The 24,868-nt window shown below is 32.2% G+C and overlaps 3 protein-coding genes and 1 pseudogene across 3 annotated transcripts; all 4 read right to left on the bottom strand.

The window, feature by feature from the left end:
• Positions 1-939: 939 nt before the first annotated feature.
• Positions 940-5,542, bottom strand: LOC145600271 (protein PIN-LIKES 3-like). The gene is made up of 9 exons (XM_081656195.1): positions 5,328-5,542; positions 5,101-5,225; positions 3,722-3,843; positions 3,315-3,488; positions 2,688-2,780; positions 2,188-2,288; positions 1,679-1,731; positions 1,408-1,596; positions 940-1,064 (listed from the first exon to the last, which is right to left on the bottom strand). Exons 1-9 carry the CDS (start codon positions 5,540-5,542, stop codon positions 940-942), a joined length of 1,197 nt encoding a protein of 398 aa, XP_081512321.1.
• Positions 5,543-6,828: 1,286 nt separating this feature from the next.
• On the bottom strand, positions 6,829-11,271 carry LOC145603097 (protein PIN-LIKES 1-like; annotated as a pseudogene).
• Positions 11,272-13,399: 2,128 nt separating this feature from the next.
• LOC145602909 (protein PIN-LIKES 3-like) lies at positions 13,400-16,170 on the bottom strand. Its single transcript, XM_081659057.1, has 10 exons — positions 16,036-16,170; positions 15,806-15,885; positions 15,372-15,496; positions 15,106-15,227; positions 14,735-14,860; positions 14,553-14,645; positions 14,302-14,402; positions 14,142-14,194; positions 13,860-14,045; positions 13,400-13,609 (listed from the first exon to the last, which is right to left on the bottom strand). Exons 1-10 carry the CDS (start codon positions 16,168-16,170, stop codon positions 13,482-13,484), a joined length of 1,149 nt encoding a protein of 382 aa, XP_081515183.1. The 3' UTR covers positions 13,400-13,481.
• A 2,097-nt stretch (positions 16,171-18,267) lies between these two features.
• On the bottom strand, positions 18,268-23,137 carry LOC145602727 (protein PIN-LIKES 3-like). Its single transcript, XM_081658894.1, has 10 exons — positions 22,952-23,137; positions 22,777-22,856; positions 22,517-22,641; positions 22,052-22,173; positions 21,743-21,916; positions 21,545-21,640; positions 20,204-20,304; positions 20,045-20,097; positions 19,759-19,944; positions 18,268-18,590 (listed from the first exon to the last, which is right to left on the bottom strand). The coding sequence occupies exons 1-10, from the start codon at positions 23,087-23,089 to the stop codon at positions 18,463-18,465; spliced, it is 1,203 nt and encodes a 400-aa protein (XP_081515020.1). The 5' UTR covers positions 23,090-23,137; the 3' UTR covers positions 18,268-18,462.
• Positions 23,138-24,868: the final 1,731 nt, after the last annotated feature.

Genomic DNA, 24,868 nt, shown 5'->3' with positions numbered 1-24,868 from the left:
AATTGGTTGGATCGGAGTATTTATTTTATTAAAAAGTGTCCGGGGTTTAAAAAGAGAGAGTAAATTTGAATACATATACCTTTTTAGAGTAAAAACACAATTCCTATGGGCCTGTATCTTTTTTGTCCGGACCTTGTTAACACTTTTAAGAGTACGAATAAAATACATCACTCTTTTTCATAGAAATTTCGCTTACATAGTACGTACTACGTATACTGCAGACTTGCAAAGCATGCATGATGCATGCCAATGTTGCCACAGTTTCATTAGGCATACAATTAGCTACCAGTCATTTTTGTGGGCCATAAAAATTTTGTTGGCAAAAATAAATTGCATCCTTTAGAATGATGTCTATATATGGAACAAAACAAATCACTCTCCAAAAACAAATCTATTGATCCAATTTACATTATTTTTTGATTGCTCAATTCCAACAACTTTGGTGAAATCAACAAATCCTTTCTTCTTCTTATTTTGATTGATTTTCACTTGATTCCACATAGTATTTTGATGTTAACTAAATTAGTTGATTAAAATATTTTAAAATGAATACCTTAAATGTGGAATCAAATCATTTACTTTTCAAGGCTCTCTCTACATAAAGTCACCAACAAAATTATAGTACAAATTTGAGAGAATATAGAACGGGGTTTAGCAAACCAAAAGGAGTAGTACTATAGTAGAGTTTATTCCAATTACAAGTTACAAGTTCATATATTGCTCTTACTAACCAACTTCAAAAAAACATTAATTAGGAGAAATCATTCAATAACAAGTTTCTCAACACATATTTGTATTGTTAAAAAAAAAAAAAAAATAGTTGCTTGATCTAGAGCGAGCATCTTACAAAAATCTCAATATCCGATAAAGTGAAAATTTAATTAAACTATTATAATGTGACTATCAAATCCGAACGAAGAGAATGCTACAGTACTTTTTTCATGTAACAATCCAAAGGAAAAAAGTGGACCAAAGAGTAAGAAATACAGAGGCCAAAGCGTAAGTCCATAGCATAATTACCGAACACTCACTTCGGCCTGCTCCAAACAGTTGCGTCATTGTGCCTGGCATAAACATAAGTAGACACCATTAATAAATAAAATGTGGATTATTATTCGCCGATCACTCAATCTAATTAAAAGTATAATGCATAATAGTAAGATAATATAATTAAATAGATTCTCTATCCTAATTTTGAAACCGAGAGAGTAATACTTTTGTGACACTAAATATTGTAAGTTATGTAACACTTGAATAAATAATACACTACCATCATGTATTCATGTTACACATGTACAAAGTAACGCAAATATGCATTGCAACATTTTTTTATGTAAAGAAATAAAATTGAAGAATGACATGTAAAAAATAATTAGCAAAATTGATAGTAGAATGGTGTTAACATACCTAGGTTTATTGTTGGTGGCATGGAATATTGAAGAAGAAGAAGAAATACGAACAATTTATTGTCGGACGGAACAAGACCAAGTTGGAGTGCACCCTTAACTATCAGAATTCCGAATAGAGGAAGAAGTACGTAGCGAGTTACAACTATGCCAAGAATAACTCTTAGTTGAATGCCGGTACCCTTTAAACCTGACCATCATAAGTTCGAAAGATTTAGGAACGAAGTTATTGAATGATTAATTGGTTGTATTTGAAGGAGATGAGATTATACCTTGAAGGAGGTTGGCTCCGAGTATTATGGTGAGAACTGGAATGGCTGCTTCTCTGTATATTTGGGATACATGTTATAGATTAGATTGAATGTTATGTTGTTTTCCCCTGTTTTATAGTGTAATAGGGGTATGCTGGGGGGTTACGAAGCGAGGGAGGTAGCAATGGAGCACTGTATGACACAACTAAAGGTGCGTTCTATTCATATGAAATTCACTTAGCTTATTGCTTAGACTTTAATATTAAACTGAATGTTTGATTTCAATTTAACCCTTATTAGCCCTTAACATGACTTAGTTTTCATAAATTTATCTTAGACCCTGTTCTTTGAGCTTTTGGACATAGGCACAGAGCAAAGTAGATTTCAACAGAGTAGCTCTAAAGAAAAATGCCTTACTAGAAACTAAACCTCATTAAAACTTATTATACTTAATGTAATTGGTAATAGAATGAACATAACATAACATACGTTTTTATAGGGAAAAAAAAGGGGATTAGTGTGAAGGGTACCCAAGCATGAAGGCCGAGTCCGTGACAACATGGAGTGGAGCTTCATTGCCGATCATCAGTTTTTGGATTGGAGAAATCATTCCAATTGCAAAACCAAATATCTAAAATCACATGAAGAATGGCGCTATTACTTCAAAATACTACTCATAGTAGTACTAGGAATGCACATAAAATTACCATAGTATTTCGACATAAGCATTAGATTACTATGAAAAATGATGTGTTCCTTCAAAAAAAACTTATCAATTTTAATTTCTATTGAAAGTTTTATTTTGATACGATGAATTGAATAGCTAGTCTCCAACATATCAAACCGCGTTATACAAAACTGAGAAACCATGCTCACTAAGTCACTAATGTATCAGTTCGGTAGGAGTCGTGTGACATGGAATATGGTCTAATGGTTTACTAACAAACGGTCTTTACAAGAATTTGTATTTATTGAAATATTAAATAATATGATTGAAATTGTATTTATTGAAATAGAGTTTAGAGGATACCGCTGCAATAGTTGATGGCGCGAACACTACTTTGAGGTTGGCCTTCCCTATGAAAGTTCTTATGCACTCGTTTACCTTGACTGACAATGAAACCTGCTCAAGAAAGATCTTAACGTTAACTTGTTTGATCATTTGAATATATTAAAACGAGCAAATGTTATTAAATTAGTAGAATAATACCTTAGATAGTTAGATGTGTCTAACTCTAGGCACACTCAATTAATAATGTTAAAATTTCACCTTTTTTATAGATTAATGCACAAGTTTGATCATATTTATATGCGACTATAGATTAGTAAATAAAAAAAAAATGATTATTGTAAGAAAATATACACTAAAACCAACCTAATAAAAAAAAAATGATTATTGTAAGAAAATATACACTAAAACCAACCTAATGATGTATTATTAGTGTATTACACGACAACATTTGATTTTTCATATGCTAGTAAGAAAATGTGGTCAATGCCAATAATAAAAAAAATACTATATAAACAGTGTATTGTATTTATTAGAAGAAAAAAAGTTATAAATAGTGTATAATTTAAAATCAAATTGGTGCAAGTATTTTGATACAAATGAGGACGATAATTAGTTTAACAAAAGCTAGGAAGAGTTTATGATGACCTGATGATGAGAAGGTGCGAGACAATGATCTTCGCTGCAAGGAAGGAGGGGTTCCTGATTGGAGTCCTTAATGTGGATGCCTGAGCTATTGATTGCATCTTTATCTCTTGCTATTTCTTCAGCAGACATTCTCACAATGTTGTAAACAAGTGACCATATGTATACTGCCCCTATCTGATAACAATAATAATTCATATAATAATCAAATATTATACTTACTTCTGTGTCGTATATAATATGTAGGGATGGCAAGTAGGTACGATAAATGAATATATTTTACTATACCCGATAGATCATATAAGACTTAAGTTTATGGTCATTGTTTTTGTCTTAGAGACTTGTTTACAACATGATTGATGAGTGAAAAACAGGATAGTGAGATACATAATTGGATTTCGAAATCATACCGGCAAGGAAAGAGAAGAACAGGATAGAGCATAGGTCTCACAAACATTAATCGCTCCAAATGGACTGCCCTTCTCCTTGCATATTGCAGGAATTAAAATGATAGGGAAGATTCCCATATTCCCTGTTTATGATTAAACTTGTGTCATTCTTATATGCAAGATATTTATAATGAGACGAGTGTATAAATTTATCTTAAACATGTATGTAAGGGACTAATTTAATAGCTAATATCTCCAATTATCAATATTATGAAATTATAAAAAAAATGGATATTAATTTTAAAAAAATACACTATAGTGCAAAGGTCAAATAGTGTCAACTAAAAAAATAAAGTGTATTTCTAAAAAAAAAAAAAAAAAAAAAAAAATAGCAAAGAAATAAATTAAATTAAATCATTCTTATATATTGGGTTGACCCGAACCCAGCAACATTGGGTTAGGGTTGATCATTTGAATCAGATCACCAGATTTTCAAATCAGGCCAAATCATCCAAATCTCCTTAATTTTTTTACAGCATAATGTAAGAGGCTAAGGGCCACACATTTATTCTCACGGGAAGTCTTAGGGTCTGTTCACATTTACTGAACTGAGCTGAACTGAGCTGAACTAAACTGGTTGGAGCTGAACTGAACTGAACTGAACTAAGCTGAAATGAATATTTTATGAGAGAGGGAAATTAAGAGCTGAACTGAACTGAACTGATTGGAACTGAACTGAACTGAACTGAACTGATTGGAGCTGAACTGAACTGAACTGAAATTAAGTAAATGTGAACATGCCCTTAGTTTACCTAGTCATCAATTTTGTCAAGTCATCATGACATTTTAGTAAATAATTAACAATTTTGTCTAGTCATCATGACATTTCAGTAAATAAATCAAAAATAATGGGACCTATAAATGGCCAAAAAGTTATTGGTTTATTTACTTTTATGCCATTTTGTCTAGTCATCATAGCATTTTGGTAAATAAATCAAAAACTGTGGGACCCATATATAAACAAAAGTTGTTGATTTATTTACATTTTTGCCATTTGATAAATATATTTTGTTTATTAAGGAGATAAACTTGTATTTTCTCTATTCTCACAGCCATTATATTTGGTCTAACCATATTTGCTCCCTTATTCATTTTTTTCTTTCAACCAAAAGCAAATTAAACTAAAATAATTTTGAAATTGGTTTATACTAATAATAATAATAACTTTACCATTAATTTTATAACAAATCCACATAAATTAAGAATAACGCACAATATAAATTTTAAAGTGAAGACATACACCAGGAAAACAAGGACACCTTAAATGAAAATTAAATGTCTTTACCATCAATAATTCCATGATCCAAATTATAACTACTGACAAAATAAATAAAAATTACCAGCAGAACAAGTTCCAATTATGAGGCCCTTGAGATGCTTAGGCGGTCTTGTAATTTTTACAAGTAACCATCCTAATATAGCCCCTATTATAAACGCAACCAATATGTTTATTGGCATAAACCACCTATAAACAAAATAATAATTAATTCATTAATTAAAAACAATACATTTAATACTACATATATATAACATTTATAACAAAAAAGAAATTCTTAAAAAAACTTACAAACTAAGAAAACTTTGAAAGGAGACGGTTTTAGCCAAGTTAGCCGCAATAAGAGAAGGGCTGAAAACATAAAACACAATCTTGTTTAAATGATTTCGAGCATTTTCACCCAATAAATCAATACGCTCTAATGCTAGAAACATTCCTACGGCTGTTACCAATAGCACTTTCGCAACTGGTACTGAAGCTACTACTAATAGATGTATAAACCCCATTTTTTTAAAAAAAAATTTGGGGATTAATAATTTTTTCCTATGATTTCTCTCTTGAATTTGGAAGAGGAGAGAAGAATAAAAAGGGAGAAGAGAAGAGATATTGAGAATGACAACTAAGATTAGAGTCATTAGACATGTGAATCCTGTGTGATTGAGTCTAAAAGATTACAGAATTTGTGGAGGTTTGATTGCTTTCCTTGTATTCTGCATTACTGAAATTTGTGCTCATTATTATTTTACATGAAGTTTGAGCAATGCTGACATATTAACACCATAATTATAAGTGTATTGGTGGTTATACTCCAGACTATATGTTTTGTTGTGAGTAGGCTTGATTAAGTGGTTAATACAAGTAATATCATTTCGAGATGCATACCAAAAATACTTATACTACCTCCGTTTTATATAATTTGTAACGATTTAACATAAAATAGAGAGAAAAAATGTCTAATCGTTACAAATAATATGTAACGGAGATAGTACAAAGGTTTGAACATGTGAGTATGTGACCAACTTGTATATCATTTTAAAAACTTGCAGTCTTTGTAACATCTTTTACTATCAAAGATTATCTATCTTTACAAATTAAATGTGTCTTGTATTGTTGTACACTGCATAGATGTGACAAATTAGTCTCACTCTTGTATAAAGAGAAAAGCATCCTACAATTATCTCAGTGTTTTTTTTTACACCGTTGTTTTTTTTTTTTTTGGTGTTTAGAGAGCCACAAAGGGCGGGGGTGAGAATCGATCCCAAGATCTCTTAGAACCGGGAGAGCAGCGCTAACCACTTGAGCTATCCCCCTCTCTCTTTTTTACACCGTTGTTAGTTGTTACGAGTACGAGTTACAAGTCCTAAAATTAACATGACTCTATTTCCTAGGAATTTCACTCATCTCACAAAGTACATATGCCTCCCAAATTCATTCAAATGGAGCCACACTGCCACGGTTTCTTCACGTTGAAACTATCAGGCTTTTTTGGAGGGCCATAAAAGTTTATTTGTCACAAAAATTAAATTTGCGTCCTTTAGATTGATGTCTTTATAACAACAATGTACGTAAGTACGTTTCTCTTCTGCCTTGTAAAGTTGTAACAGAACATCACCAAATCAATATTAAAAAATAATAATAATAATAATAATAATAATAATAATAATAATAATAAAGGAATATTTGATCCATAAGACGTTGATGGTTTGAGGCCCATTTATGTCACGTCATATAACAAGGGGGAACAAATTTAAATTTAGCACGGGATGAATTTCTACAAGGTACGAGTATATGTTCATGTGACAATCCATAGAAATAACGTGGACCAAAGGGTGAGAGAAACAGATGCCAAAGCATAAGTCCATAACATAATTACCGAACACTCACTTTGGCCAGCTCCAAATAACTGCATCATCGTTCCTAGCATATAATCATCGTAAGATAAACATTAGAAAATATAAAAGCTAGCCATTGTTTGATTATGAGTAGTTTAATCTTTATGGATTATGTTACATCTATGCTCTATTATTATGTTAAAATCATTCATACTACTTGATTATATTTATATATAATAAATGATTATATTTTAATATAACTTCGTTTTATAATCGTCTCAATCTATATATTTTCATGTATCAACTTTGTTAGTTTATACACAATAGTTTATACCTATAATTAGTAAATTAGGTATATCATTAGTCAAAGTTGTACGTTGATAAATTCAAAAATAATGAATAACATGAAAAAAAAAAAAAAATATATATATATATATATATATATATATATATATATATATATATATATATATATATATATATATATATATATATAAATGTGATGAAAGGAGTACTATGTAGTATAAAAGATTAAAAGTGTACCTAAATTAATTGCTGGTGGCAGGGCATATTGAACTAAAAGAACAAACACAAACAGTTTATTGTTGAATGGCACAAAACCAACTTGGATCGCACCCTTAACAATAAGAATTCCCAGCAGAGGAAGAATTATGTAACGAGATACAACTATCCCAATAACAACTCTAGGTTGAATACCAGAACCCTTTAAACCTAACAACAAAATATACAAAATATAATGAAAAAAAGTACAATAATAATACATACTTGTAATTCGTATATTGGGTTGCTATATTAATTGTAAAGTTGAAAAGATAGATTGGAAGGACAAGGGATAACCTTGGAGGAGATTCGCTCCAAGTATTAGGGTAACCGTAGGGATAGCTGCATCTCTATATATTATGAATTGAACTAGGTTAGTACCTGTGTGATGTACGACTTAAACATTTTATAATTTACAATTTACGTTAATATTGATTTGTTAATTTGTCCCTATATTAGCATGCATATAATTTGGAAATGGCATACCCAAGTAATAAAGCCGAGTCCATGACCACGTGGAGTGGAGCATCATTGCCAATCATCAAATTTCTGATTGGAGACATCATTCCGATGGCAAACCCAAGTACCTACATTCAATACAAGTTAATAGATTTATGTTTTGCCGTACCAATTTAATATAGATGACAATTTTTAGATCATATGGTAAATGAAATGTTAAGACTTAAGAGCTAATGATTAAATAAGATTAATCTTCAAAGGACCGACCAAGTTTAAGCACACTATGGGGCTTAAGGTTGCATATAAATCAAAACCGTACAACAAAAATAAAAATAAAAAAAATAATAATAATAAAAAATGAGACCGAGATTTAACAAAAATAGAGTTAAGAGTATACCGTTGCAATAGTTGATGGTGCGAATACTGCTTTGGCATTGATCTTTTCTATCAAAATTCTGACGTATTGTTTTAATCTACCTGTTAATATAATCTGTCCCAATTTATTTGAAAAATAGTCAATCAAATTCATAAATTTCTAATGCATACAACCCGTCCACAAATTAATCAAAAGAATACCATAAAAGGAACAATAATGCAAGAATTTCACCAATGAGCTAGATGAAGAGCTTATATTAGAATTGGAAGGAAGAAGGGGTTCATAATTTGGATCTGTTTTGTTAGTTGAGACGAACTCTACAAGAGGGGGGGTGAATTGTAGATGAGTTCCTAATGACTACTTTTCGAAATATAAAACAGAATAAAACAGGAACTTGCAAAGCACACAGTATTTTACGAGGAAACCTTCTAGTGCCCAACTAGAAGTAAAACCTCGACCCTACCTTAGGGATTTCAAACACAAACACTTTCACTATAATAGGGCAAACACCAAGTTACAACCTATTATAATTAAGTCTATACTCTCAAGTTCCTAAACGAACTCTCTACAGAACAGCACCGTGTTCTACCCAGTCTAAGTTCCACACTTAGACTCTCTCGTACTCCCCAAGTACAATCTTCCCCTTCTCACCAGAAGCTTTCTCTATATGCAATGATAACAAAATACTCTCACCCAAATAATCCAAACCAAATACAAGAATTAACACCTAGTATATGATAGGCAAGCTATGCATGAAACCCGAAACTAATATGACAAGACTATAAGCTTGGCAAACTTACACAATTAAAGCTTTGTAATTCTTCACGCATAAAACTCACACAAACCTTAACTCATTTCGTTCTCTACTATTTATACAAGCATGACTCGTATAGAAAGTAGGTTTTCATAAAGATAAATAAGTTAAACTTAACTTATCTTAAAACACGGTTTTTAAGTAAATCTTTTAGAAGAAAATCTTTCCAGAAAATAAGATAGAAATATTTAGTTAAAAAGCATAATATCTTTTCAACAAACTGATTTTAAGAAATAAACATTTAAAAGAAAATCTTTTCCAAATTCTATCTTTTATCTTTTCCGATTTTAATTAACTTGCCAAGCTATCTTGTCACGCCTCTAATAAATTCCATGCATATCCTACTTAACATATTTAACAACGAATCTAGAAGATAAAATCTTAACTAAAACATTGCTGCGCTGCGCTCTTGATCTGGTAGGTTTACTTGGGCTCCACGCTTCACTAAGTTCCTCCAAAGATCTTAGTCAACCATCTTCAGGTTCCTGTTAGGGAACGTTCCTGTTAGGGAACTCTTCTTCTATTGTGAATAACTTTCTGGATAAAGAACTTCTTCAAGTCTTCCTAGCATCAGCTACTTCTTCCATCTCCAAGATCAATTTCACCTTAGCTAAACAAACACTTGAAAAACCTTTATGAGATGAGTTTGTTGTAGTTTAAGTTCCGCATCATCAAAACCTTTAAACATCAACATGTTTCTCCCGCTACTTCGCTAGCCGTGACTCGTACAACGTTGTATACATACAACCACAAGTATACTGCCCCTATCTGAAATTATATTAGGAAATTCAATCAGCTATTGTCAATACTCAATATAATATCCAAAACACTACCTCCTCTGTTTCACTATTATTCGTTTATTCTCTTAAGAGCACGTATTTCTTGTCACCTGAATTTTCTAACAAAATCGCAATATGAAAATATCAAATGACCATTTGACCAACTGTAATATTAGTGAAATTGTTCATCTAGCTAATATCTTTACGAGGGGAGGTTATAATGACTTCGAGGATTATTAATTTATTATTCAACATGCATGCATCAAATTTCATGCACGTTGAGATGAGAGTAGATTGTAGATCAAGTGATAAGCATGTTTAATTTACTTTATTTTCACTTATATTTGTTCTTACCTAATCTTGTTAAATTTAATAATTTAACTTTGTTAGTTAAACTTAGCTTTTTTAAACTAGTTATCCGAAAATAAAATGAAAATAACATGAATAGAAGTATAGAACATACAGGACTGTCTCTAGTACTCCATATATGTATTAATGAGCACTTAACTTGAGGCATAATTATATAATAATAAAACAATAAAAAATAATAAATCTTACCGCCATGGAAAGAGAAGCGTAAGATAGAGCATAAGTTTCACAATCATCAGGTGCTCCAAATGGACTGCCCTTTTCTTTGCACATTGCAGGAACTAAAATGATAAGCATGTTTCCCAAATTTCCTGTTTTCAAGTATACTTTTAAATTCAAATTAAAAAAAAAATGCTCAAATTTTTTTTTTTTAAAAAAAATAAAATAGAGAAAATAAAGTGAAATTGAATCATGTATAATTAACCTGCAGAACAAGCTCCAATGATAAGACCCTTAAGATGCTTTGGAGGCTTGGAGCCTTTGTAACTTTCGCGAGCAGGTAGCCTAGTGCCGACCCTATTACAAACGTTATCAATATGTTCACTGGCATAAACCACCTACATCAAAAATTAATAATTACTAGTAAATAAATAAATAAATCCAAAGAAATCTAAAACAAATAATCATTTATGTCTTAGCTAATCACGAACTTGGGATAAAAAATAATGACTTACAAGGTAAGAAAGCTTTCAAGAGTGACAGTTTTAGTCAAGTTACCAGCAACTAGAGATGGGTTGAAAACGTAAAAAACAACCTGAAGACCATCAAAATTAGTCAAATTTAACCAAATTAAAATGATAGTTTAACAATTGTATTAGATCGTTTGTTGTAAATAAAACATTTTCAATAAATCTTCGCCTTTCATAAATTGAAATCTGGCTATAATAATAAGAAATGAATCAATACCAACCTTGTTTAAGTGATGTCGAGCATTTTCATCCAAGATATCAACACGGTCCAAAGCAAGAAACAAGCCTAGGGCAGTGATTAATAGAACCTTCACAACCGGTAATGATGCCACCACAAACAATTCTATTAATCCCATTTTATCTTCCTCTCCCAACTTTCGTGAAATCAACAAATTAAATTCTTTCTTCTCGATCTCCCTTTAATTTGTAATAATTTAATTGTTTTAAAGTTTTAAAAGTCTATGATATGATTGGCTAATAATAGTTTAATTTTCTTTGTTTAGGTAAAACTATTGCTTTTATAATTTACATAAAAGCATGCAGATAAACATTCGCCCGACTGTTTACACGTTCCTTTTGTATAGTTAAATATTCCCCCGATTGGTGAGACATTGAAGCTACAAGTCTACAGCTCAAAAGCTTTAAATTAAAGGCATTGGAGGAAGTTATTTTACTGTTATACTTTCTTTCATTAAAGCTAACGGTCTCTTTTTAAAAGTCTTATTCATAGTGTGTGGATATTTATACCCTTAAAAATATTTATATACATATATTTTCTCTCATTAATAAATTGTCAACAGCTAAATTTGTGACATGAGACAAAATTAAAATAGTTCCCAAACATAGCTAGCTATAATTGGAATTTTTTCCATGAAAGCGGATGTACAATGCTCCGTGTATGCGTTTTCTTTTTAAAAAGGCGGAATGAACATTTAGTTGTTCAGTAAAGAACATACAGTTATTTTATAAAAAAAAAATCTAGCTATTTTATAAAGAACATCACATATAGTTGTATTGTAATGAACATATATTTGTTTTGTAAAGAACATATATATAGCTATTTTGTAAAAAAAATATCAAATTTTATGTTCTTTATATATATCTAAAGAACATCCATAATATTAATAAAGAACATGATAATTAGAGGTGGTCAACTTCAGCCCGGCTCGAAAATAAGGCAGGTTTGGGCAAGCCTAAAAATGCATTTTTATTTAAAAATCCAAATCCGACCCGAAAAAAGCCTGAAAAGCCCGTTATATTTTTCGGGTTTAGGCAGATATTATGTTAATTAAGGCCCGGCTCGACCCGAATTAGCAATTAACATTATGTCACAAATAAAAGTATACTCCCTCCGTTTTTAAATACTTGCTCCACTTTCCTTTTGCGGCCGTTTTTAAATACTTGCTCCATTTCCTTATTTGGAAAGCTTTTATAATATTTAATTAATTTCTCTCACCTAGCGGACCCAATATATATTCTATCTCTTCCAATTCTCTCCACTACCTTTGCTTTCTACAATTTTTTATCCTTCCACCAACCCCACTATCTCCATATTTTATTACTTTCTCCAATTTCTCCTAAAACTCCGCACATGGAGAAATGGATCAAGTATTTAAAAACAGAGGGAGTATTATACTGACAATTAAAGAACATGAAGATAAAGAACTTTTTTTTTTTTTGAAAACATAAAGAACATTATTTAACATTATTCTAGCACATATCCTTTTCAGTTTAACTGAATGTTCTTTACATTTCTATACAATGTTCTTTACAATTTTATAACATGTTCTTTTCAATTTAAATAAATATTCTTTTTATATCCATACAATATTCTTTCCGTTATTTTTAAGTGATGCACCATGCGGATTGTGCATCCGCCTGCAATAACCACGCATTGAGCTATAATGCATAGGTTAGTCGCCCTTGTTTAAATAAAGCACATAGCATCTCTTTTCTTTTATATCTAGAATCATTAAATGTGGTATCACGTTAATTTTCTCATTAAAGATGTTTTTTAGCATGTAAAGGTATTTTTCACGCTCTCTAGCATGCCTAATACAGTACCTTTATTTGACCAAAAAATAATTTGATTAGTGAATACAGTGATGCCTTTTAAGCCTGAATCCCTGAACATATTAGAGACAGATGGGCCAGGCCATTAGGCCCACTAAGTACATTGTTGGCTTCTATGTACTTATTGAGGTCCAGTTTAATACACTTTGTATTGAAGTTAAAATATACGTAGTACTATAGACTGTAGGAACTATGAAGGGAAGAAAAAAAACTCCATTCCTTTAAATGTCCCTCTAATAACATTTTATACTTTGTATTTAGAACGTCAAAGCAAATTTAACAAATAATATCTTTTAATCGCAAAATAGTTACAAAATATTATGAAAATAAATTAATATGTTGCATTGATTATATATATTGAAACTAATCCAACAGCATTGACATAAATACCACTCACACATTCAACAATAATCTAGTTCACATAGCCCCTCACGGCCGTACAGATTTATATGGATTAGGAATAAAAAATATATATCGTGACAATTGAACAAAGTTAAGAAACCACAAGCCATAAAAAGAACGTGGACCAAAGAGTAAGTGAAACCGCTGCTAGACCATATGTCCACAACAAAATTACTGAATATTCACTTTGGCCACTTCCAAACACTTGAGTCATGGTGCCTGCAAATATCACATATTCACATGACACGACTAATTATAAAATTATGACAAATTGAATCACGACAAATTATTGGATAGTTGAGGACCATCAAGCTTTTATACAGTCCTTTTTAAAAAAAATTGAAATAATGGTTACATTTATCACTTATGTTTGTTCGCACTTTAATGATCATTTATGAACGCATAAATAAATAACACATTTTTTAATAATTCAGGAATGTAGATGAAATGCGATAGTGATGGTACGTACTTATGCTCATAGCAGGCGGGAGTGCATATTGAAGCAGTAGAATGAACTGAAATAAGGGATCGACGTGTAGAATACCAAAATGAACCGCGCCCTTGACTATAACAAGGCCTAGCAGAGGAAGCAGTATGTAGCGAACCACTGCTATGCATATTATGGTTCTAACTTGTATTTGAGATCCCTTTAAACCTGAAGAAAAGCATCAAGTTATCTTAATAAAATTTTTGAATTCTAAACTAAAATGTCACATTGGTTGTTAAACCGGAGTTGTTTTAAGTACTGTACCTGGTAGAAGATTTGCTCCTAGAATCAATGTGATGGCTGGAATGGCTGCATCTCTGCATTATGGAATTGTTAATTGTTATGTGTAAATTAATCAATTTGTTTAAAAATTACTCGTAGTTAATTAGCAAAGTTGAGAGAGTTAATTGGTTAAAGTCAATACCCAAGCATATAAGCTGAATCTTGTACAACATGGAGAGGAGCATCATTACCAATCAGCAGATTTCGCAGTGGTGAAATCATCCCAACCATAAATCCAATTATCTGTAAACACCAAATGTAGTTTTTAATCAACTAATGACTCAAGCCAAACTCGAGTTTAGGGCAGCTTGGCTTGGGACTACTACGTCACACCAAGTTAAACTCGAGTTTAGATTTTAGATAAAACATAAAATAGATGGGTTTAAGTAATACCACTCCTATAGTAGAAGGTGCAAAAAATGACTTGAAATTGATCTTTCTTGGTAGTGTAGTTAAGAATTGTTGTATTTTAGATAATAATGGAGTCTGCACGTCAACATATCATCAAACACGAAAATGTCAAAATTAAGAATGTTCCAAGAAAATTGATTAAGGGTGAAAAGCTCTAATTTAACCTGGTTGTTCTGTGATGGAAGCAGAGGTTCTCTGTTTGGTGATGTCTGATCTACTTCGTCTACAATCTCCCTTGATGATATCCGGATGATGTTGTATGTGTATGACCAGATAAATATACCATTCAACTGAAATTTAACCACTGAACCACATAAACTCGTATACATGATCAATAGTTACATAGTACGTTACTTTCTCCATTTAAATATTAGCTATCATATCGACCCAAAATTTAACTATGTACATTTTACTTATGTTTTATGGTACTAAACTCCTAATAATATGACTTTGTGAGCTTGAATTAGTTGAACGACGAATGAAATTTTGGTACATTTGATCAAATTCTGAGACATGTAGGGTTTAATAATCATACCGCCATGGAAAGTGAGGCGTAAGCCATAGCATAAGAATGACAGACATCAACTGCACCAAAGGGACTGCCTTTCTCGTTGCACATTGCTGGGACAATTATGATGGGCAGTTTCCCCAAACTCCCTATTAGAACAACGCAATCGAAAGAACTTAGTTTACTCACCGGGTAAATTACCCACAAAGAGCATTGTTATGAATACATTAATCTCATGATCAGTTAGCTATATGAGTACATGTACAATTATCTACACATATAAGTAGATTTACCTGCAGAACATGATCCTATTATAAGGCCTCTGAAATGCTTTGGAGCTTTTGTAACTTTGGCAAGTGTCCAACCAAGTAATGAACCAATTAGATATGTAATGAAGATGTTTATTGGCATAAACCACCTGCATAGTTGCACAAACAAAACAACACTAATTAACTATGCAAATCAAAAAATTTAATGAGGCCAAAAGTTATTGAAGTGATTATTCTGGAATATGACTTCATGTGATTAAATATTGAAATTGATAGAAATTATAATCATTATAATGAGAATATGTGATAATGATCAAAGTTGTACATTAGGGACGGTAAAGACACAAGTGTTAACAATTTTAGTGAAACGGCTATATATTAATATTACGACAGGGTAAGCAATCAATCAAATAGAGATAATAGCTAATGGAGTTAAGGAGAGATGCTTAGAAACTCACAAAGTGAGAAAGGTTTCAAAGGTGACGCCCTTTGCCAAGTTACTAGCTATAAGCGCCGGACCAAATACGAAAAACACAACCTGAACATATCAAAAATAAGTCATAACACATAACTCCATGGATCAACATGAGTTACAAAGCTAAATGAACATCATTCCTTAAATTGAAAGACTAAAAAACGATATTACTTCGTATATGATATGATCATTAAGTATATACAGAGTACTTACTTTGTTTAAATGCTTTCGAGCATTCTCCCCGAGTATATCAACACAATCTAACGCGAGGAATGAACCAATGGCAGTAATCAAAAGCACCTTCAATATTGGCATCGAAGCCAACACGAATAGATTTATTGTACTCATTTTTCCAACTACTTTATGACTATACTATAGTTTTTTTTACTACTACTTAGAACTACTTGTAGCTTTATACAAGAGAACATCAGAAAGTGTACTCAAGAAGCTAGATACATAACACCGCAGTTGCTCAATTATTGACCATAAAATTGATTAATCATATACAAGTACACTACACAACTTATTTTGATACTTAAGTCCACGCACGTGTTTTAGTTTTTACTATTCCCTCCATCTCTAGTCACTTTTTTTTTACTGAGTTGCGTGCTAGATAATCATTTGATTAGAGATTTACTTGTATTTTTATTATATTTTAATAAAAAAAATTATAATTTTTAAGATTGATTTTTTAAGTATGAAGTATATTACTATCTCCAAATCTAATTGATTAATTTCTCACAAAAGAATTGGTTCAATATGTTTTTGCGTAAAATCCCAAACTACAAATAATGGAATTTGATCCTAAATTTTGAATACAAAAATTTTGAATACCATCAACAAAACCAACTAGGTAGCTAGCATTTACTAAATACATCTCTATAAAGATTGAAGATACAGATTTAATTCATTGCACTATGTATGCAGAGTACTCTTGTACGTATATATTTTATCTGTATATTACCACTAAATCAATCAATCAATCAATCAATCAATCAATCAAAGCCTTAATCCCAAAAGTGGGGTCGGCTAACATGAACCAAATTTGATTATTCCGTGTAGTCATCAACATAAATCTTTCTCCTCCATCCCTTACGATCCAAAACTTCATCCTCACGTAAATCCATGCACTTCATATCCTTCCTCACTCCTTCCAACCAAGTCATCTTTGGTCTCCCTCTTCCTCGTTTAATCCCTCCATGGTCCCACTCTTCCACTCTTCGCACCGGTGCACCCTCGGGTCTCCGTCTTACATGTCCAAACCAACGCAGACGATTTTCCCTTAATTTATCTACAATGCCCGCCACACCTACTTTCTTGCGAATAACCTCATTTCTGATTCTATCTCTTAAAGTGTTTCCACACATCCACCTTAACATGCGCATTTCCGTAACCTCCATCTTTTTAATATGCTCTTTCTTAGAAGCCCAACATTCTGTACCATAGAGCAACACTGGTCTTATGGCAGTCCTGTAGAATTTTCCCTTCAACTTTAAGGGAATGCTGCGGTCGCATAACACTCCCGTGGCCGCTCTCCATTTAAGCCACCCTGACTTAATCCTGTGGGTCACGTCTTGATCAATGTCACCATTCTTCTGGATGATCGACCCTAGGTACTTAAAACATTCACTCATGGTCAAATCCTTTCCATCCAAACTCACCACTTCATTGCTTGTCCCCCTCTGAGTGCCAAAACGACATACCAAATATTCAGTCTTACTCCGACTTAGCTTAAACCCTCTAGATTCCAACCTTTGCCTCCATTGCTCCAACTTGACATTAACCCCATCCTTAGTCTCATCCACCAAAACGATATCATCTGCGAACAGCATACACCATGGAACCTCATCTTGAATTGGTCTAGTTAATTCATCTAGAACCGTTGCAAAAAGAAAAGGGCTTAATGCAGACCCTTGATGCAATCCGATTGTAATAGGGAAATCTTTTGTCAACCCTCCGCATGTCCTCACATTTGTTGACACATCCCGATACATATCCTTAACTAGGTCTACATACCTTCGTGGGATACCTTTCTTCAACATTGCCCACCAAAGTATCTCTCTTGGCACCTTGTCATATGCCTTCTCTAAATCAATAAAGACCATATGAAGATCTTTCTTCTTTACCCTATAAAACTCCATCATTTGTCTTATCAAATGGATTGCCTCCATAGTAGATCTCCCAGGCATAAAACCAAATTGGTTATCTGAAATGCTTGTGCATGCCCTCAACCTTTGTTCAATCACCCTTTCCCACAACTTCATAGTATGGCTCATAAGCTTAATTCCTCGATAGTTAGAACAATCTTGAGCGTCTCCTTTGTTTTTATAAACCGGGACCAAGGTGCTCTTCCTCCAATCTTGTGGGATCCTTGTAGCCGTCCATAAATATACAATGCAAAAGTAAAGCATTTGATAGTATACATTTCATAAAAGCTAAGAGAGAACTAAGGCTGGCCTAATGGTCGACACTCTCCCTTTTAGGACTTGTTAGAGGGATCTCCAATTTCCCCCCTACTTGTTAGGAACGTCGATCTTCTTGGTGCCCTCTGCCCCTCTCACATACGCGTTGTAGAGTTGTAGACCGTGTAGTACTATATGTGATTAGTGAGCGAGAAAGTAATTGAAAATGGAAGTGTAACTAAGAAGCCACAAGCCACAAAAAGATAGTAGACCAAAGAGTGAGTGCAACCGCAGCTAGACCATACGTCCACAACAATATCACTGAATATTCACTTTGACCATTTCCAAATAGCTCTGTCATTGTGCCTGTCATTTTTCACAACTCACCATTAGAATTTAGAAGTTACTCGTACGTAGTACTAACAAATATTTGGTACTCCCTCCGTGTTTTTTTAAGTGATACATATTGACCGGCACATAGTTTTAGGCAATTTAATTGACTTAAATAAAATAAGAGGTAAGTGGGGTAGTGGAGTATTAAAAAATTGTTTAAGAAAGATAGTAGGGTTAATAGTTTATTGAAAAGTAATATATGTGAGAGGAAAGATATAATAAAAAAGTAGTAGTGGGTTTGGGTGGGGATCATAAGAGGAGAGAGATATAATATTTTAATGTATTGTTTTGCCAAAAAAGGAAATATATCACTTAAAAAAACACGGCCGGAAATGGAAAATGTATTACTTAAAAAAACACGGAGGGAGTAGTTCTTTGTCAAAAAAAAAAAAAAAAAAAAAAAAAATTTGGTAGGTGATACACGTACGATAAACTATTAGGCAGTCAATGATCATATATACACCACAAATTATTAGGTGGTAAGTAATTTTTTTTTTTTTTTTTGAAACCAGGTGGTAAGTAATTAAGGATCGATCATCAAGTGTTAGTTTTTGTTTAAGAATATTTTAATCATAATCTTCTATTGTTTCGTACCGTACTACTTTTTATTTATTCTTCCTTAATATGGAGTACAAATTTGTGAGAATCTATAAACACTCATCTAAATTTGAAGAGCCCTAACTTTTGTTGTGAATATTAATATTTAGGGTCTTAAATAGAAATAATTTCCCTTTTGAATTTACTTTAATGATAATTTAAATAGGTTTTCCATGTTATAAAAAAATTACAATTAAAGTTAACATGAGCTATTAAATACTCATTAGACAAACTTCAAAAAAGACCTTAAATTAAAAGTAGTGTCACTTAAAGATCTGTTCTCTTCAGCTTAAGTTCAATTCAGTTCGGTTCCTAATAATTTCCTTCTCTCATAATATATTCAGTTCAGTTCAGCTCAATTCAGTAAATCAGAACAGGCCCTTATAGGGAAGTATATTATAAATGGGTTTTGGATTAAATAGTGATATGCAGGTATTACTATTAGAAATATCGACCATGATTAGAGTAACCTAGAAAACTATATTAGTGTATGGTGATTAAATGCACATATTTAAGAAAAAATTCAATGGTTAGAGTAACGTACTTATGTTCATTGCAGGCGGGACTGCATATTGAAGTAGCAAAATAAACTGAAATAATGGGTCACATTTTAGAATACCACCACGAATAGCTCCCCTAATTATAAGAATGCCGAGTAGGGGAAGTAAAATGTAACGTATGGCTACTATGCCAATTACAATTTTAAACTGTATTTGGGATCCCTTTAAACCTGAAAATATAAAGAGCATCCAATTAATTAATCAAAGTGTGTGGATTCTCAAGACATATTGATTAGATGATGGTAACTAAATTGGAGTTTATTGAAGTACCTAGAAGCAGGTTTGCTCCGAGGATTAACGTGATGGTTGGGATTGCTGCATCCCTGTGTTAATTCCGAACAGACAGAGTATTCGTTATAAATAACTAAACAGCATATTATGGTAAAGGGAATAAGAAGAGTAGAGAGCGTTAGTTAATTAAGTTGATACCCTAGCAAATATGCTGAATCTTCAATGACATGGAGTGGTGCATCATTACCAATCAGCAACTTTCGCAGTGGAGGAATTAAACCAATCATAAATCCAACTATCTGAATAATCAAGAAATCATATTAAAGAATGATGAACATAGAATGAGACAAATAATGAATATTAAATAATGTTGTCATTAATTTTAAAAAGACGCATACAATGATGTAAGTGATAACGATTAGATAGAGTTACGTTTTTTATTTGGCAAACTACTACATTTTCATATTATCGCCTTGTTTGGCAAGTGGCTGTTGGCGGTTGGCTGTTGGCTGATTTACTTGGCTTGTTTGACCAGCTGGTATGTTTGGCTATTTATAATGGCTTTTGAAATTGGCTGTTTAAGCTGGCTGTTTATAAAAGTGTTTGGTAAATTAATTGTTGGCTGTTGACTATTTATTAGATAATTTGTGGGCCAACAAGCCAAAAGCCAACAAAAAAAGCTACTCAAAACAGCTTTTTCATTTTAGCTTAAAAGCTAGCTTTTTTAGTGGCTAAAAAGCCAATTACCAAACACATTTTTTGGCTATTTGACCACATAAAAAAGCCAAAAACTAACCAAAAAGCCACCAAAAAGCCATTTACCAAACATGGCCTATATCTTCCCCATAGATTACAGATACAGTCCTACCTCCTACGTACCCTCTCGTACTCTGTATTTTATTACGATTGTTATTATTTCTACTACTCCATAGTATTTCCAGTTAAATATTTTACTTTTCATTATACTTATGAAATACGAGTATCATATTAAAGTCAATTAAACTATCTAAAATTAGATGTTGAAAAGAGTGGAGTGATAATGGGACAAGCCGGGCCAGGTCGGGTTTTGGTCTGGCCAAATCCTAAAGAATCGACCCATAAAGCCGGGTTGGGCTAAGTCTCGGGCCAAAAATGTTTGACCAAAACTTGTCAACTTTAGACCGGATCTATCGGGCTTTTTGAACCATTTTGGGCCAAGCACCAAAAAAAATAGAAATGTTTAAAATACTTGTCCTGGCCTGCCAAAAAGAAAATGAGGTTGACCCCAACTCGTCTCCGACCAAATTTTATATCAATAGCCTGACCAAAATCGGGTCGAGCCCATCTTTATCACCTGTACCCAAAGTGTATGTAACACTAAAAAACGAATTTTAGTGTACAACTAAGGAAATAAAATTAAGTACTTGTATTAAAGGGTACAAAGTACTAATCTTGTACCACCAGTACTTGTACTTCAAACTATCCTAGGTAACACGAGTTTTATTTTGGATTAAACACTAATTGGTTGGCTACTAGTTAGAGTAAAGGAACGAAGCGTACCACGCCAATAGTAGAAGGTGAAAACAATGGCTTGAGATTGATCTTTCCTGATGAGAATGTGGATAACATTTGTTGAATTTTTGATGACATTGGAATCTGCCAATATTTATCATCGTCAAACAAGAAAATATCAATATCAAGACTTTCACAATATATGATTAAGTAGTAAGTAATTTGGGTTATTAATTAAGTTCTAACCTTGTTATTAGGAGTCATTTGAGAATAATCAGCAGGCTTAAGTAAGAATTCTGTGTTGTTCCCATATGTTTCATCTCCAACCTCAGAGTGATAATTTGCATCTACCTCTACAATATCCCTTGAAGATATCCGAATGATGTTGTAAGTGTATGACCACACGTAAAAATTTCCGAGCTGAAATACGTACATGTGTAAATGTGTAATAGCTACGCAGTCAGTTTTAAGGTTTTGGTTTTAAGATTTTAATATTGTTTAGCTTATTAATCAAAATAAGGCGTATTAAAACAATAATAAACAAGCCTTTATTACCGCCATAGAAAGTGAAGCGTATGCCAAACCATATGATTGGCAAACATCAACATCTCCAAAGGGGCTGCCTTTTTCTCTACACATTGCTGGGACGATGATGAGGGGAAGTTTCCCCAAGTTACCTATCGCAAATCAATCCAACACAAACAATGAAATCATACGTAACACTTACCAAGTAATGCAAGCTAGAAGCCAAGATTAATAATAACAAGGAACAAATAACATAGTGGTCTGATCTCATTAAATTTGTTTTCCTTAAAACAAATAAAAGTGACATGCGTTAGTAAATCCTTTATATTGGTGTAAAGAGAGCTACAAAGGACAAATATATACATACACGAGATATGATCTCCGAGCTTGAATACTATTCCATGGACTTAATCGGGCGAACTAGCAAGGGCTATTGACATCTACTAGTACAAAACAAAAAAGCGAATAAATCATAAAATAATGGAAATATTTTACCTGCTGAACATGCTCCTATTATAAGGCCCTTGAGATGCCTTGGAGCTTTTGTAATTTTGATAAGTATCCACCCAAGTATTGAGCCAATAAGGTATGTAATAAAGATGTTTACTGGCATAAACCACCTTCATCAACCACATAAACAAAAATTAACTAATTAGTTCCTCAAATCAAATATATACATAGTATAAACTTTATATGCATATCAAAAATCACTAAATCTAAGCTAATAACTTTCATATGTATATGCATAAACTCACAATGTAAGAAAGCTTTCAAAGGTTATTGTCTTTGCCAAGGTGCTAGCAACAAGCGCCGGATTGAATACATAAAACACAACCTAAACATACCAAAACAATGATCAAATTTCTTACAAAATCATGCACATACACAACATACATACAAATCGACGTAAACTGAAGTATTTATACTCACTTGGTTCAAATGGTGACGAGCATCTTCACCCAAGATATTAACACGATCTAAACCAAGAAAAGAACCAATGGCCGCTAGTATTAGCACCTTTGCTATTGGCATTGAAGCCATTACTAATAGATTCATTATTGCACTCATTTTTTCCAACTATTTTAGAAATAATAACTAACTCAAATTCTAGTTTAATATGCTCCCGACTACTTTTATAATTGTTTGTTCTCACAACATATATATACATATTATTATATGTTGAGACAAAAACCTTTCAAATATTCGTACATTTGAGTAATTAACTAAAAATACAAAATAACCATACTCCGATTTTTTTGTAATATGGATAGTATGGACAAATATATATAGCTCTATGATGAAGTATTGGGTATAATTTTGCATAAAGATAGAACACTCGATCGATAGGACAATATCCTCTTTCTGTATAATACAAGTAGTTAATTTGAAAAGTATGTAGCTTTCGAATAAAAAAACAAGGCCAAGCAAGTGTTATGTCGATCAATTAGTAAGACAAGGCTTGGGATAATGGGAGGAGATCTCTCTCTTTTTCGAGGAAATTCATCACATCATCGATATCATCTCAAATCATCCATCGCCATATGTCATGGACTCATGGTGTATTCTATATTTCTAGCTAGCTAGTCTCGCGGACTCGCGCACTAGCTGGCAATTGCACTCATTAAAGTCATGTCCTCTTTACCTGATATTTACTACTTTTAGATAAAAGTTACTAAAATATGTCATATTTATAACTAAATTTAGATTAAATTTTACTGAATTTAGATTATTTAAATTGATTACTCCACTTTGTAATTAAAACTTTTTTTTTAGTGATTATATAATACTACCTCCATTTTTTTAGTTAACACGTTTTGCTTTAGCACTATACACGCATTTTCTTTTATTTGACCTTGTTTTGTGGCTTATATGTAATGAAAGATGTAGCAACGTGGGTTTTTGTTAGATTCGTTACTATATTTTTATTTTTTTTTAACATTAACTTTTTTTTAATTTTTTCTTATCGGTAATTAAAGATATTAATGATTGAATTTGTACATTGGTAAACTTGACTTAAGAAACGTGTCAATTTAAAAAAAATCGAGGAAATATTCTCTGAAGTTAGCTATAATTATGTAATGCTCCCCATGACTGCTTTAATGAGATGTGATGCACTATGTCTACCAACAATGCAAGATGTTTGGAAACTCATCATATGTTAAGATACTCCATAGTTAAGTGTGCTTGGCAAAAAGTCATAGTCTTAAAATGCATCTTTCGGTAAAATCTTCGGATGGGTAACTCTTAAAAATTTTCTCAATCGAGGTGCTCATATGTGAGGACAAAGTGCGTCGAAAGAACTTGTGCTGATATGTGGGAATAGTTGGTGGTCCTCAATGTGCATTTCATGACAATATAGTAGATGTACTCCACCGTACCCTAGTTAAGGACGAGATATAACAGATTAATTAAACTTATTTTTACTTGATTTAAAAATTTTATCCAAACTTATACTCCATAGTAATTTATTTTACAATGAACTTAAATCATATTTATTAGCTTTACTTATTTTTACTAATTATTACGTTTATAAGGTGAATAGGACATAACATCTTTTATATACTACCGGGTACATATAAAGGTAGGTGCATCCAATGATAGCTTTTTGCTCATTTGATCCTTTTTTTTTCTTTTTTTTTCTTTTTTTTTTTTTTTTTACTCATTTTAAGATTTAAAAATGAACAAAAAATATTAAAAGTACCCTGGGTGTTTATAAATTTTAATACGAGTACGTAATTAATTGATTCATGGAAACTATTGAGGGTGATTAGAGATCAATGTTTTTAAGACAAGTTTACAAGCTAGTCAACAATTTTCTTTGTGGTAATAACTGCAATGAAATGGAAT

The sequence above is a fragment of the Chenopodium album genome, chromosome 21 (genome assembly GCF_948465745.1).
Source record: "Chenopodium album chromosome 21, dcCheAlbu1.1, whole genome shotgun sequence".
In the NCBI taxonomy this organism is placed as follows: domain Eukaryota; kingdom Viridiplantae; phylum Streptophyta; class Magnoliopsida; order Caryophyllales; family Amaranthaceae; genus Chenopodium; species Chenopodium album.
Note: the sequence above shows the minus strand (reverse complement) of the source record. Positions and strands in the feature narration are given on the sequence as shown.